The sequence below is a fragment of the Panulirus ornatus genome, chromosome 8 (genome assembly GCF_036320965.1).
Source record: "Panulirus ornatus isolate Po-2019 chromosome 8, ASM3632096v1, whole genome shotgun sequence".
Lineage (NCBI taxonomy): Eukaryota > Metazoa > Arthropoda > Malacostraca > Decapoda > Palinuridae > Panulirus > Panulirus ornatus.
Window position 1 is genome coordinate 20656130 of NC_092231.1, and position 17143 is coordinate 20673272.

Below are 17143 nucleotides of genomic sequence, written 5' to 3' on the forward strand. Positions count from 1 at the left end.
TCCCCAGGGATAATATATGAATTCATCTGTTTTTACGCGCAACTTCTTGGTTGTCTACCGTTTTCATTTTAAAGTGTTAAAATACGTGGAATCAGGTGTATGATTTTTCTGCATTTTTTATACTCGTTTATTGCTCTTACCTTGATTCATAACCCCATGTTGTTCACTTAGAAATTGAGTCTTACATTATACGGACCTGATGATAATTTTGAACTATAATTCTGAAAATTTCCGGTAGGTGGCTCTGGCTGTCCATGATGTCAACAAACTGTCATTGTGGAGTAGCATTGGTCAGCCGTGAGGAGTGGCAAGGATCATCCGTGAGGAGTGGTAGTGGTCAGCAGTAAGGAGTCGTAGGATCAGATCAACAGTAAGGAGGTCCAGTGTCAGCCGCGAGGAGTGACAGATCAGACTCAGCAGCGGCCGGAAGTGTGGGAGGATGGCGTTTGTACCGCCTAACGCTGTTCCAGGGTACTACGATACCTTGCCTCAGTATTTATCACGGTAAGGAGGAAGTTAACACTGAATGAAGCTTTTTTTTTTTTTTTGGAATATTGACTGTTGAAAGGGGCAGGGTGGGGGTTTGACCTACTGAGTGAGGTACTAGAGGATATAGCAGCATAATGTTTAGGTGAATAGTATTGTTTTGGTCATTCTACCTACATCTACTCCGTATATTATATCGTTAGACAAACCTCACTTCACTTAAATGATATGTTTTAATTCTATTAGGTACGTGGTTATCATTTGGTTGTGAATACATTTTTCTGCTTTATTAATCATCACGAGAAATTCTAACCTAGCTTTTCCAAAGACGGAGCATCACAAGTTAGTTGTCCACACACCGACTGCGTACCGGCCACTGTGTCGCAGGCCAACAGTAGGATATGTCCAGAGGTCAGGTGGTTACCATCCATGATGGTGGAGACGCCTCTAAGGGGGAAACTAGATTTCGATGCTGGGTACTGAACTGTTGGTCGGCCGTAAACACCTCTTGTGCGTTCTAGCTTCGTTCAGCCATTAAATTTCTTGTGTTGAGTTTCATATTTGTAATGTACGAATAATGCACTAGCAATGATTAGAGTAAGTCATACTTTATGGTGCTGAACCATTTGGCAGCCGTAAGACCAGTAAAGCAGTTATAGGCTTGCCCTTCACATAAAGATCACAGTGTTTGGTTATCTTTGTATATGGACGCTTGGTACATTAAGAATGATTGAATTATTGATTCGAGTAACAATTAACGTATTTTTGTGTCATAGTTTGATAGATGTTTGTTGTATTTTTTAATTTTCCGCTTAGGCAATACTGAGTTAAACCGGCTTTTGGTGGGATTTTTGCATTGTTTTTTGGACTCGGTGTTGGCTTAATGAAGGTTTTTTTTTTCTTTTAGATTCTTAAAAGTTAAAAGAGAATAGAGGGAAGTGGTATTGCGCAGCAAAACTGTTGCCTGTTTTCAGTGCCCCGGGGCATCATTAACAACCCTGGCATATGCTATCTCCAATTCCACAAATGTCACATAAAGATCTGTCGTTCCTCTAAGTATTTTTCACACATTCTTTAGAGCAAACACCTGATCCATATATTCTCCACTCCTGAAACCACAATCTTCCTCCCCAGTCTGATCCTTTGTACAAGCCTTAACCCTCTTAATTACCACTGTTTTATACAAATTACCAGGTACTTTGAACAAACTTATACCCCTATGATTTGAACACTTACCTATGTATCCCTTGCCTTTATATAGTGGCACTATACCTGCATTCCGCCAGTCCTCAGGCACCTCACCATGATCAATACATAGTTTGAAAATCACAACTAACTAATCAACAACGCGGTCACCCCCTTCGTCAAGAAATTCAGCTGCAGTACCATCCAACCCAGCCTCCTTGCTAGATTACATCTTACGCAAGGTTTTCACCACCTCTCCTTTCTTCATCAAACCACTTTCTATGACTTTCACTTTGCATACCTCACCTAACCAAACATTCTCCATCTGCCACCCTGTCATCAAATACATTTAACAATCCTTCGAAAAAGTCACTTCATCTCTTCACGTCATCACTTCCTGTAACTACTTTCCCTTTCGTCCCCTTCATATGCTCTCTTGGTTTTTCTTACACTATAAACCTCCTTCCAAAACTTCGTAATCTCCTTGAAGCTTAATCTTACTCGCTCACTCCAATTCTCGTTTGCACTTTTTCAATCCCTGCACCTTCCTCATAACCCCCTGCCGCTTCCTCTTGTACATCTCCCGATCATTTTCACTCCTTCCCCATAAAACCACCCATATAACTTTCTTTTCTATTTCACTAGCAGCTTCGTCATTCTACCACTCTCTACCCTTTCTCACCTGCCCACCTTCCGTATAATACACACTTCTCTCGCACATGCCTGCACTACTTCCCAAATATCGACAATATCTCACCTACTCTCCCTTGCTTTGTTTACTTTCACCTTTTGCCATCCCGCACCCAGTTCCTCTTGGTATTTCTTCGCTCATATCTCCAGGCTCACTTATTTTCACCACCCTCTTCTCACTTGTATCGTATCCTGTTTTCCTAAAATCTTTACAAATCTTCACTCTTGCCTCCAACAGGCAAGGATCAGACATCACACCCGCTGCCCCTCTCAACACTTTCACTATAATCCAGAAATGCCCACTGACCATCTGTCCTATTCATCCACGTACATATATATATATATATATATATATATATATATATATATATATATATATATATATATATATATATATGCCCCTCTTTTTAAACCAGATATTGACAGTAATCAGTCCTTTTCAGCACATAATCCAATAAGCTGTTCATCATTCCTTTACACATCACTGGATACCTCATATCCCCCGGTTTTACCCTTAACTGCCACATTACTAACCTTTGCATTTACAACACCTATCATAGATACTTGAATTCTCTCATCAAAACTATTGAAAGATTCATCCTCTCACAAAACACTCACCTTTCCTTAGTCCTCTCATTTTCAAGAGCGTCAGCATACATAATCGACCATCTCCTGCAATCAGCTTTCATTTCTAATCACTTAGTTTGCAGCTCACTTCCTTACACTTTTTCACACATTTCGACAACATTTTTGTTGTATTTGCTACTCCTTACCTAGCTTTTGTCCTCGTACATCTAAACACCCCAGCCTGAGCCTTCGTGGAGGATGAGCTCTTCTCGGTTGACCCTTTGTTTTGATCCATCTTTTAGAAATTGACATACAAGAAGGGGGTGGTTCCAGTTACCCGCTCCCACCCAGGGAAATGCAGATAGATAGATATCAGTACATAACTAGAATAATCTTTATATATATATATATATATATATATATATATATATATATATATATATATATATATATATATATATATATATATTTGATAGAGTGGTTAAAGGAGAGGAGTTGGGACAGAGTAAGGGATAATTTGAAATGGAAGAGAAGGTTGACGTAAGCACGTGTATGTATGCACGTGGGTAATTTCCTGGTAGTGTGGCTTGGTGCCATACCTACCCGCGGTAGATTGGCTGTGTATACATGTATTCGTGTTGTGTTGTATCATTTTTTGTGTGTGTTTGTGTGTTTCCCTCCTGTCATCACTGCCGTCTCTGCAGTAACCGTCCCTCACCATGACAACCACCCCACCCCCCTACACACACACACACACACACACACACACGTCTCGTGTCTCATTTAAACTGGAAAAACTCAGCGTCCGGGAGTTCTTATGGTCTCATGCGGGTGACAAGGCGTCAGGCAGTGTTCTCTCTGAATTCTGCTTCACTTCACTTCCGTTCCTGCCCGTACCACACAAGACGATTCTTCTTAACACATCACATCTATGCGTTTGTACCTCTTTCTTCGCATACATATATATATATATATATATATATATATATATATATATATATATATATATATATATATATATATATATATATATATCTTTTTTTTTTATTTTAAACTATTCGCCATTTCCCGCGTTAGCGAGGTAGCGTTAAGAACAGAGGACTGGGCCTTTTTTGGAATATCCTCACCTGGCCCCCCCCCTCTGTTCCTTCTTTTGGAAAATTAAAAAAAAAAAAAAAACGAGAGGGAAGGATTTCCAGCCCCCCGCTCCCTCCCCTTTTAGTCGCCTTCTACGACACGCAGGGAATACGTGGGAAGTATTCTTAATCCCCTATGTGATGTGTTAAGAAGAATCGTCTTGTGTGGTACGGGCATGAACGGAAGTGAAGTGAAGCAGAATTCAGAAAGAACACTGCCATTATATAGGGGATTATATATATATATATATAATTGAATTACAGCAATTAATCTTTTTTCTTATGTTCTCTAATTTTCTCAGTATTATTCTGCCATTAGGTGGCTGCTCAAACACCAGTTGTCCGTAGTCCATCATTTGATATACTCAGGCTTTCGCCTTCTCAGAGGCATCATCAGGAATGTACAAAAAGAGAAACATACTGCGTCACAAAACTTGGGTAAGAAATGTAAAACACAAACAAAATATAAGGACACTGAAGAACATAGCTTAAAGCACCTAAAATTATAGGGAACACTAAACATATTAACTCTCATGTAGGGTAGTACAGTCTAAATACAACATATGGAAACAGAAAAATAGAAAACTTGCAGTCGAGGACAAACACAGGATAATATTGCGCAGCAAATTCAATCACTAAGTATACTAAGGGCCAAGCGAGACCGTATTTGTCCGGATGTGGAACTGAGGTCAGGTTGGGCTCGTCTGATTCTCTCAGACCTTCGTAACTTTGGACCGTGTTCCAGACGCCCAGCAGTAGGACCCGTGTTCCTGACGCCTTGGTCATATTGGGTCACAAACTTTGTTAGGTCATTGTGAGAGTGTTGTGTCTCCTGGGTCATTTTGGGTCACAAACCTTGTTGGGTTATGGTGGGCGTGTTATGTCTCCGGGGTCATGTTGGGTCACCGAGGTCATGAGTTGGTCAGGTCACTGGATTCATTATGATTATATTGTGCTGTCTTGACCACATCAAATCACTGGGGGTCACTGGTCGTTATATTCCAATTAACTCCTTCCACACAGGACGACCCTTTAGCACGACCCTTTGATATGATAGCTTGGCCTTTGACCCGACCCTTCTTAAGGGCCAGGTCAAAGGCTAGGCTATCATATCAAAGGCTCGTGCCGTCGTGCTCCCGATGATGATAAGAACACTGAGACCAGCTGGCGGAAAATGATGACGTTAGCTGCAGCAGCTCGCGACACACACACACACACACACACACACACACACACACACACACACACACACACACACACACACATGGCGTGAGGGTCATCACGACAACATCGGAAGTAATAAAAAGGATACAAATGCATCTCAGTGTGACAGGAGGATCTTGCAACTTTAAGGATGTGAAGTATGAAAGTTTTTTCTTCTGATTCGATAAATAAACACAAGTAATTACCTGAAGAAAGCCAATAGCCTTGATGCTAGATCCTTATTCATCGTGATAATTACCATCCATTATATGACTGGCGGTACTAAATTACCCTTATCATTATGGGTGAAATAGATTCCTTGTTTAAGAGGAATTATGTAATAATGTGCAAGTTTGTTTAATCATGTTCAAGTGCGTGTTGACTGGCCGATTGTCAATAGGTAGGTTTAGAGATGCGTGCAGGAATAGCTTGGTGGATCAAAGGTTGTATAAAACAAGGTGGCTCACATTTTTATTTGATTTTTTCGGGAAAAAAATGAAAAAATACGTGAATTCACGAAACCAACTGACAGAGGCGAGTCAAATCTGAGAATTAATTCGCCTGTGTTTATCGTGAAAGAGACTGGTATAAATGATCAGGTTCCCAGATCAACCAGCAGACGATGGGCGGGGAGGAGGCCTGACGGTGGCGTGACCGCTAAGAACACATCGTTTACCAGGTCCGTCCCGAGTGGAGTGTGGCGGGAACTGCCCGGGCTGGGAGCTACTGGGTTCAGGCCGCCGGAGGAGGTTGCGTGTGAGTTACCTGTTTGTTCAGTAGAGTGTTGGGAGAGGAGGGAGTTCTACGCTCATGGGGATGCCCGATGTCTTGAGCTTCCCACACCATCAAGTATTCGTTCAAACCTCTGTAAATTCCCGGCATTCAACCTCACCCTCCTCCGTGTACCCGAGCCACCCACCATCCTCACACTGAAACATTGCTCAAGATCTTTCTTTGTTCAGCATCTTGTCATGGCCTCTGGTTACCCTATTGATACATCTGCTGGTTGTCCACGCACAGCAAATGATGTAGAGACTTCAAGGGTGTAGTGAGGTTACCCTTGTCTCCTCACTCTACCACAGTGGAAAGAGACATAGACCCAAGCCTCCGTATTTTAGCTCATTTTCTAAAATTCAGGCGCTCTCTAGTTGCTCCACTCTGGACCCGTCTCAGTCGCATCTTTGTACTTCTGTAGGAGCCGTGAGCGACCTTAGGAAGCATGATCCAGTTTTTGGTCTATGTTGTGAATAGCTTACTAGACATTTCCTTATCCATATATACTTGAATGCGATACTTGAAATATGTTAACAGACAATTTGTCTTTCGCAGTTCACCTGACGTGATTCTCTGACGACAGATGAGGCACAAACTCCCTGGTCATTATCAAACAAAGATTCCATTCGTACATATATCCCATTAGACAGTAATCATTTGTCTTCTGATTACATTTTCTCATTTCCTCAAAGACCACACTTGTTATGAGGTGAGACCAGCATGATGTTTGCTCCTACCACGTCTGTGGCATTTGGTTAAGCCATCCTCTGCTGACACAGTGATTAACATTTCGAGTGGTCTTCCAAATGCATCCTCACATTTCGAGTGGTCTTCCAAGTGCATCCTCACATTTCGAGTGGCGTTCCAAGTGCATCCTCACATTTCGAGTGGTCTTCCAAGTGCATCCTCACATTTCGAGTGGCGTTCCAAGTGCATCCTCACATTTCGAGTGGTCTTCCAAGTGCATCCTCACATTTCGAGTGGCGTTCCAAGTGCATCCTCACATTTCGAGTGGTCTTCCAAGTGCATCCTCACATTTCGAGTGGCGTTCCAAGTGCATCCTCACATTTCGAGTGGCGTTCCAAGTGCATCCTCACATTTCGAGTGGTCTTCCAAGTGCATCCTCACATTTCGAGTGGCGTTCCAAGTGCATCCTCACATTTCGAGTGGTGTTCCAAGTGCATCCTCACATTTCGAGTGGTGTTCCAAGTGCATCCTCACATTTCTATCACCACAAATAGGGACACTTCATCAGGAGCTTTATCCTTATGTGGGTTAAGTGGTTTTAATGTTCTGACTATTTCAGTTCTATCAGTTTCTGTGCCTTGCAAGACTCCTTCCACTTCCCACCTTGCTAATGCTGAGGCACTATTGTCTTTAAGCTTATATGTCATTCGTGTCCTCACATATAGCCCCATTACCCTCAAGTTCATGGCTACTAGATGCTCTTGAAATGATGTTTTGCTCCTCATGAATACGTGCAGGAGTTTTGCATTGTCTTTTGTCTCGTTTACAGTGTTCTTTCCAAGGCCTGACTGCTCCTTCTTCGCTACATTCCAGCACCGCCTCTTGTTTATCCTTTATACGCTATCCGGCTATAGCGTAAGCCTTATTAACCCCCCCCCCCCCACACACACACACACACACAACACATCTCTGAGCGTTTCCACTTCTTTGGCGGTATTTCTTGTTGAACCACATTTCGTTTCTTTTTCCCACTCGATCTTGTACGCCTGTTAGGATCCAGTGTCACCAGTGTTCTGTTATCTTCATTGTAGACTTCGTAGAACCTTCTGCAGCACTGGTCTATACCCTTGTAGTAGAACTTCTTTTCCCAATTCATGCTCTCAAAGCACTTCCTCAGCTCCAGGTTGTTACCACGATGTATATTGTTTTTAAGCCTAGCGCCCTTTAGCGTCCTCCCGCACCTCATTCAGAATAAAGCACCACTTGATCATTCCTTTTTCTAAAGGGTTAATCATATCTGATATACAGTAGTTCCATTCTGTAATGTGCTAAGTCGAGCAGAGATGGTATAAATTGTCCCTGGTCCTCACACGCTCATTAACGTGTTTGTAAAGGAAGTTGACACCCAGCTCTAGTACAACACAGCTGGACACACCCAGCTCTAGTACAACACAGCTGGACACACCCAGCTCTAGTACAGCACAGCTGGACACACCCAGCTCTAGTACAACACAGCTGGACACACCCAGCTCTAGTACAACACAGCTGGACACCCAGCTCTAGTACAACACAGCAGGACACACCCAGCTCTAGTACAACACCCTGTATGAATCTTACACCAGTAATTCTGCAACAGAGTATATGCAAAACCTAATATTTCTAAGGTTTATTTTCCAAGACAAATGAGTCTAGAGAGGCATCATTCCAATGGCTTTACTGTGTTGTGAAAAATGACTCGGAGCTTAATGAAGATTCGAGGAAGAAGTGTGGTTTCGGAAGAAACTGTGGAACAATGCTCGTGCCTGATGACCTGATGATCTTACCTAATTCGTGTTGAATTACCTTGTCACCTGCACCATCCCCCTTCCCTTGTCGCCCACACCACCACCCTGACCCCAGCACCATCACCTGGCCACCCACACCATTACTCTGACACTCACACTTCATCACCTGGCCACTTACATTTATCACCTGGCCACCCAAACCATCACCTGGCCCCTGTACCATCACCTGGCCACCAAACCATCGCCTGGCCACCCACACCATCACCTAACCACCATACCATCACCTTGCCACCATACCATCACCTACCCACCTACATTATCATCTGACTACCCACAGTATCACCTGGCTACCCACACTATCACCTTGCCACCCACACTATCACCTTGCCACCCACACCATCACCTGGCCACCCACATTATCACCATACCCACCCAGACCCTCACCCAGGCCACCCACATCATCAGCTGACCATAAACATTAACATTCTGACCATCTGAACTGAAGTGAAAATGATTATCAGTGTATTGATCCCTGCTTTGAGGATGACCTCACATGACCTGCCTCACCATGTGACCCAGCGTCAGTAATAATAGTGTCCCAGCGCTGACCTCACATGACCTGCGTTACCATGTGACCCAGCGTCAACAGGAAGGCTATTCCAGCGCTGACCTCACATGACCTTCCTTGTTCGCCTATCATGACGTCACCAGAGCAATTAAGACACCCACCAGCAGGATCTCTGAAAATTAAGCTTCGTTGTGAGATTTGGATCCACGAAGGTCAGTGTGTACATTCCATGTGTGCTCACTGGCTGGTCGTGTTTGTGAAGATGCGAATTTGAGTAAAAGAAAATAGACGTGAAATTATTAAGCAAATTACTGGCATGAGGTTTATCACTACATGATTTTGAACACTGTGTTGGTATCCGGACACAGAACCTGCTTTCTGGAGTTTCTCCATTGAGGATGGTGGCCTGGATCATACAGTCTCACCAGTGAGAGTGAGAAGCTTCTAGCCAAGTCTTGGTGTTAACTCGATAGAGGCTCATAGCTAACTCTTGGTGCTGACTGGACTGGAGGCATGTCTACCTCAGAGAGCTGGTAATGGTTTGAAGGGGGCAGACGCCACCGTGACCTGGGCGGGAGCAGATTGGCGTGTTAAGGAAGACACAGTTATAAACTGTTCTCGTAGAGCCACAAGACAATAGATGGCCAGATGAAAGGATTGACACGCAGCCACCAATTACGACGGTCGATCCTCACTGGTGGAGTAGTGTATCAAGCAGAAAGTTGGCGTTCCCGCCTCATATAACTGTCAGGAATGACGCAGTGAGGGAGATGTGTGTCCTGCGTGTGCAGGTCAGGCCGGGCTAGGGGGTCGCTCGCTCGCTCGCCTTGGGAACGTGAGGTGGGAGGATGGATGAGGAGGTGGGTGGAGCGTCATCGGAAAGTGGGAGGATGGGAGCCGGTGACCCGTGGGGAGGCGTTGACCTAGGGAGTTGTTAGGGGTCAGAGGCCCCTGGGGGCGGAGGAAGAGTCGGTAGCTTGGGTCGGTTGTGGGGGGCGGGGGTGATAAGGGGACCGATGGCCTACGGGATATGAAGGGGACCGCTTGGTGTGGGTGGAGGGGAGGGTGATCATCCACATTGGTAGAAAGAATAACCTCCCCGCGCCACCTCCCACAAGGCCACCATTTGGTTTCTATTTTTTTTTTTCAAGGGGAATACTCCAGAACGTGAACGACAGCTGTAATCATCTTGTCCATCAGCTTCAACGACTACTTATAGTCTCTTACATCCATGTCTCAGTGATTCAGAGAGGAATAGACGGAGTGTTTTTCAGGAAGGATAAAACATGCATTTTCAAAGTAGACTGAACCGTTCATCCTCACCCTAACAGGTCAAGTGGATGAGGTCTTGTCCTAGAACCGTTCATCTTCATCCTAGCAGGTCAAATGCACCTGTAGGAGGCTGAGGTCTTGTCCTAGAACCGTTCATCTTCATCCTAGCAGGTCAAGTGCACCTGTAGGAGGCTGAGGTCTTGTCCTAGAACCGTTCATCTTCATCCTAGCAGGTCAAGTGCACCTGTAGGAGGCTGAGGTCCTGTCCTAGAACCGTTCATCTTCATCCTAGCAGGTCAAGTGCACCTGTAGGAGGCTGAGGTCTTGTCCTTTGACCTGTCTTCCCTCCCACCTCCCTTTTACCCTTTAGGGTCATGCACACATGGTTACGGCAGTGAGCTTGTCCCTGGATCGTTCGTCCTCATCCTTGGAGCCAGCAGCCGTCCCCACTCCCCAGTCATACCTCTCCCAGATACATGCCCTTTATCTCCCGCCTGTACTTCCACGCTCCGTGAACTCACCAAGATGTCCTCGTAAGTTTTCTTCTTTTTTTATGTTGAAGGCTCCAGTCACAGACCAAGACCACATCAAGGCCGGGCCTTAATTGAAATATAGAGAGGATTATGAGAGGAAGTGGAAAACCTGTTTTTTTAAAATGTGCCAGGTCGTAGTTATTAGGAAAGATATGAGAAGGTAGAGAGTTCTAAAGTTTCGAAGTGTAGGGAGAGAGTGTTAAAGCGGCCTACCCTTGAGTTGCCGACGGCCATACAGTAACCATGTGACGCAGCAGCTTGCCGAGTATTACGTGGTCTAGAAACCAACATTGCGGCGGAGGGCAAGGGTGACAAGTTTTGAAGTTAGCCTAGTTAAGTTTATAAGGCGGACCGCTTTCGACTCGACTCTGTCAAGTACGGATACAGAGCTAGAACCACCCCAGGTGTGAGAGAAGTACTCCATACAAGGACGAATCAATCCCTTGTATAAACGGAACAGTTCAGTGGAAAGGAATAAGACTTCGAGTTTCCTAGAGACAGACTTAGCTATTTCCGTAATGTGTGGTTTCCAAGAAAGTTGTCATGACGTACGGAATCCTCATTATATTCTTAAAAAAAGAGCAAAACTCATAAAACACATTTTTCAATAGTACACAAAATAGACGACCTTTCTTAATACACCCCTGAAAATTTCCTTCATTTCCCTAACTCACCCTTACACCTTCACGAGCACTACCTAAAACGTCTCACTTTGCCAAGATACATAATCGTTCGACTGATCAGTACACCCTACTCTGCCCCAGAGAAATTTTTGCACCCTAAGGAATCCTCAACATTGTGGTTGATGACCAACTGTTTCCTGTCTTACAGGAACGTGAAGTCGGCCAGCGAGAGTAGGGAGTGGCACCCCACCGTCAGGGGCGTGACCACGGTGCTTCGCATCACCAGGATTCTCAGTGGACGGGCCACGCCATCAAGGAGGAAGCAGCAGCAGCATGTTGCCTCCCGGCTCAGACACCCGGCACAGATCACTAGCCTCCGCCTCCTGTGTCGGTAAGTCAAAGCTGACATTCTCCTTGGTGTTCTTTACATATCTAAATACACAAGGTTGGAAAAGCGGCTCGTATGTAGGAGGAATGCACTAGGGGGATGGATACTATTTAGGGAAGCACTGCTGAAAGTTGTAAGTCTGTTGAGTGTATCTGTTAGCTTCAGGTGGATAGGACACAGGTTATTAAGAGGCTGATGGCCTGTATTGAGTGATTAACTTAGAAGAGGGTGGGATGAGGAACTTAAAACACTAGTGAAAGACGAAAGGAAGGGTGTGAACAGTATCTACAAGGAAGGAGTGTAAATGAGTGATAGGAATGCAAAGGAAAGCAGCAGGAGGTCAGGAGGGAGGTGCAGGCACTGAAAAACAAGGCAGATAAAGAGATGGTATGAAAGATAATCAATGAACTTAAGAAAATGATTTGAAAGGAAGTAAATAGTGTGAAGTGATCAAATGAGAGCGACAGAGGGGAGCAGATGCAGAAGCTGTAACGGAAACAAATTTGAAAAAGAGTTGGACTACAGTATGGGCTGAACCAGGGCATATGAAGCGTCCGGGGTACACCATGGAAAGATATGGGGCCCGGTTGTGGATAGGATTCTGTGGTTTCGTTGCATTGTACATAACATCTAGTGAACTGATATGAACGGATTAGGCCTTTCTTGGTCAGTTCCTGGCACTAGCACGGGAAACGGCGATGAAGTATGGGTGGTGAAGATATATAGCCCCGGACCACCAGTATGTCTCTGCCTACAATGCCATTTTCCCATCACCAAACACACTATCAGATGTTCCGACTGTACTCAGTGTTACCACCTCCGCTGCACATCAGTCATCCATTACAGACTACTCTGAACACCGGACATGCAGCAACCACTCAGACTGTAACCCCCCACCCCATCACCCCCCCCCCCCCAGCACAAACATACAACAAACAGCATCACATAACTTACACCCTCACTCTTCACAAACAAACCTGCCTTACAGAACCTACCCACGACAACCTTAACGTCTTGCAACTCGGTGCCAGTGACATCAGAAACAAACACTTGGGAACACTCAAACCGTGAGAACTCAACCTCCACATAGCACTCATCCAAGAAACCAGACACACACACACCCACATTTCCACACCCACATCTCTTCCGTCATCTGTCTACAGTTAGACAACTGTTAGAAACGACAGACAGCAAGGACAAGAAGGAGGACTCGTAACACTCTTCGGTCAAACCATATCTTTGTCCAACACCTCACAGATATCGACACCTACACAGCTCCCCTTTCCCTCAAAATGCACTACCCAACCGCAGACCTTAATCAGCATGCCCTACACCTCTCTGTGTAGTGATTTCAATGCCCACCATAAAACTTGGCTCAGCACGCACGCCCTCATGTGATACCCAAGGTTGAACGTAATGAGCCAGTATTCTCAACCTATGCAACCAGCCAACCGGATCTTTGAAATGGACCAGTTGGTGTTGCCATAATCTCTTTGACGTTCTTGACGATGTAACGCGCGATGGTCGCTGGTAGGCCAAGATAGCGTGCAATGTCGGCAGTCTGTTCTATACTTCTGTTGCGCTTTATCTCAAAGACTTTCTCGTCGAGAGTAACAGTACTACGTTACTGTTACTGTTACAGTACTACGTTAAACTGTGGCGCTAGATTTTCCGCTCATAGTAAATTTTTTTTTTTTCCAAAAGAAGGAACAGAGAAGGGGGCTAGGTGAGGATGTTCCCTCAGGGGCCCGGTCCTCTGTTCTTAGCGCTACCTCGCTGGCGCGGGAAATGGCGAATAGTTAAAAAGAAAAAAAAAGTAAAATGTACGTGGAGCGAGCACTCGCGACATTCGTCCATTCCGTTGCCTGCAGACCTGGGCAGGAGGGAAAAGAAAGTGAGTGAAGACTTGCAAGACGTCATGGCACATTCAAGAGACCGTTCTCACCCACCGAGTGAGGAGAGTTAGGTTAAGTCGATCCTTTCTGCGTTCATTGGATAACGACGTTAAAGGCTTATGAAAGGGTTGTCATGGCATCCTTGTTGGAGCAAGTGTCATTAATGCATTTATGGTACTGATACCTTAAATTGATGAGTCGAAATCTGAGCATCGTCGTTTTTAACTGATATACTGGAGAAACTTTGAGAGAGTTGTGTTAATGCTAAGGATGATGTTTTCATCGTGTTATGTAGTCGGTTGACTGTGATCAGTTCGGCAGTTGCCGTAGCAGTTGTTCTCACAGTGATATAGTGAACATGGACGAAGCTATCTGTGGTGTTAGGTCAGCAAGATCCCCACTGACGACCTTACATTTATACCAAAGTTCTGTACGTCGGCCTGAGAATAGATAGATTAGGAGGATACCTGTTCATTTGACTTAGGCTATAGTAGGTGGTTAGGTTGATGGAGATTAGGTTAGGCTAGGCTATACCAATGTCATCTTTTATCACAGTGAGGATCCTGTTTACCTTAATATAACCTCATGTTCACATATGTAATAAACACATCTGGAGTCTACAGATCATTGATATATTTAATAAGAAGTAGTATTTTAATTTGAAAGAGGAGGGTTGGTTTATAGTATCTGTAAATCAACTTTTTGTTATTGTACGAAGGTCCATTCAACAGCAGCGTGTGGCAGTATAGAGTTTGCGAGTGTCACTGAGCCCAAAAAGAACCACTGTGTATGAAGTGAATGATATATCCTTTACGTCTAAGATAACACTGTTAGGGGAGAAAACATATACAGCAGCTGCCTACAGTAAATATATGGTAGTAATAGTCACTGTATAAACATATACAGCAGCTGCCTACAGTAAATATATGGTAGTAATAGTCATTGTATCTGAGTTCAGATGGTGTTGCCGTATAACATTGGAAATATCAGTTAACTTTGATTTTATAAGAAAAAATTAAAAGAAGAAAGAATTATTTAGAATAGTGTTATTATTACTGCAGACGTTACTAAAACATTAGCCTTGTCGGAGACGCACGCTTGATGGTTTAGTGATAAGAAGTGAAAAATCTCATTGTAGTGCGACAATAATGGAGTTATTACTTAAGGCTATAGTTTGTAATTACATCTCTTGTCTATCATGTTGCTCAGTGTGTGTCTTTGCAAGAAATATTACTTAAGAAAAGAACGAAGGACCTTTCGTTAAAATGTCATACGTGATCCATGCAAAAGGAACCGTGAGAGAAAATGGTTGATAAAACTAATTCAAGGAAGATTAGAATGAAATAAGATTCACTTTCTCTTCAGCAAAAGGTGAAATGTACCGTGAAGCTAAGAACACTTGAACAGTTGCTCTGTAAAAGTAAAAATTTAGGAAACTGATCATTCAAGATCAAAAGCATTGGATTACCTCGTCTCTGAAATGTTAATTGTAGATGATTTACCATTCAGTCAGGTTAAAGGTTTAGGCTTTATTCGCCTGATGACTGTAATCATACGAAATTATAAAACAGCGTCAGTTTATGCCAGTCATATGCATTTATATAATTTTTTCGGAGAAATTTACGAACATTCTTGAATCAATCAAAGATTGTTAGTTATCTTTCACTCCGGATATTTGCTCAGACACATCTGCTGGAAGGTCATTGCTGAGCATAAGTTGCCATGCGATAAAGCATAGGATTTGAAAACCAACTTGGTACTGAGTACAGAAACTCAAGAAAATAAACTCGTTGCTAGAGGAATGGAATTCCTTCAATGGCTCTGTTTAATTTGTGAGTGATGCTGTCAGCACCATTGACTGCACTGCTCGCAAAACTACAAACCGTCATTTAAAGTATATTATCTTTAGAAAGAGCAGTTCATGACTTAATTTCTGAGTGCGGAAGGATTGCAATATTTTTCAAACATTCTGCAGTAGCTCAAGATAAGCTGAAAAAAGGAATGAAAACGCTCAGATCAACCCGTGCCTCATGTCATCCAAGGGTTTACTGCAAGATGGAATGAAAAGAATGACCTCAAGGAATCTTTATACCTGTGCGCTGCAAATTCTAAAAGATCACAGATATATTTGTATTGTGAAGTATGATGACCCACTAGGCTGTATCGGAGACATTTGAGGAAATCACAGGAGCCTAGTCAATCTGCTGCTTCAGTCTCAGAGGTAATGCCCCTTATTAATATCTGAGAGAGATGTCTTGCATCCAGGATGTGATGGCTCAGAAGCAGACTGGGTATTAAAGCCATGGAAAAACTATGAAAGTTGAGCTGTCACCGAGATTTAATAGCCTGCCTAGTCGCAGGGACAATTATGCAGTTGCAACTCATCACAGTTGCATAATGCATAATAACACCGGTCAACAAATTTTGACTTTCTTTCTCGATGATGAAGTGTGTTCCCTTTTATGGATTTTGGGACGCTGGACATGAAAATGACCACGGAAACGCTCGACTGGCTACGGTTTCCAAGAGAAATTCACATTTTACGTTTTACACGTACGACAGACCATATTGGTGACACAGGGTACAGGCACTGGCTTACCTCGATTAAACACAACGCTTCTACGCCTGTCGCTTGTATACAAGTTCTGGGGCATCTCTCATTCAAGCAATAGTCTTCTAACATCGCTGAACTCCGTTTACCTTGGTACCGTTTCTTTATCGCCGGTATGCAGTCATCTAATAAGATGACAACAGGTTTTACACAAATTCCTTGTGATTGTTATCCTTATCATTTCCTAGAAAGTTGGTTGCTAAGTCAGAAAGCATTCCACGCTGTCAACTCGTCACCACTGAAGATGCGATCAGACTGCTCGTCTCTGGTCCGACGAAAACACCCTTTTGATTTTCGCCTCACTGGGCCTTGGGAATTACCGACCCAAGTACCTAAACGCTGGCCCATTTCCATCCATAGCCTTAACGATATGCTTCATCACAATTAATTTGATATGTACAGGCGGTAGCATAATCTTGCTGGGTTCTTCCAGCGATAGGTGCCGTACATTCTTTGTTCTTGGTTCCAGCGACTGTCGGGAAGTCCAGCCCTTCTTGCTATAATGAAATTCTTTCCTGGACTGGTCAAATCGCCCAGGAAACCAAAACTTCGTGTAACCCTGCTGCAGCCCAAGCAAGATGGCAACAACTTCAATTCGCCTTAAAGCTGCCATTGGTATTTCTTGTTTATGCATTTCAAAATGCTTCATGTTGTTATATGATTCTTTCGTATGAATTGCATGCCTACCTGGAATTGGCATCAAGACGTTGCCATCAATGCAGCAGAACAGGTTCAAGACAT

General features: G+C 43.8%; 1 protein-coding gene across 3 annotated transcripts in view; it reads left to right on the forward strand.

Annotated features, from left to right (window-relative positions):
- The first annotated feature begins 242 nt into the window (after positions 1–242).
- LOC139749862 (dynein intermediate chain 2, ciliary-like) overlaps positions 243–17143 on the forward strand; it is a 43319-nt gene continuing 26418 nt past the window's right edge. For 2 of the 3 annotated variants that reach the window (XM_071664204.1, XM_071664205.1), the window contains exons 1-2: positions 243–504; positions 11717–11899. In XM_071664204.1, coding sequence (XP_071520305.1) covers positions 440–504; positions 11717–11899 — 248 coding nt within the window. In that variant the 5' untranslated portion in view covers positions 243–439. The remainder of the gene's footprint in view (positions 505–11716; positions 11900–17143) is intronic. The other variant, XM_071664206.1, reaches the window with a different exon arrangement.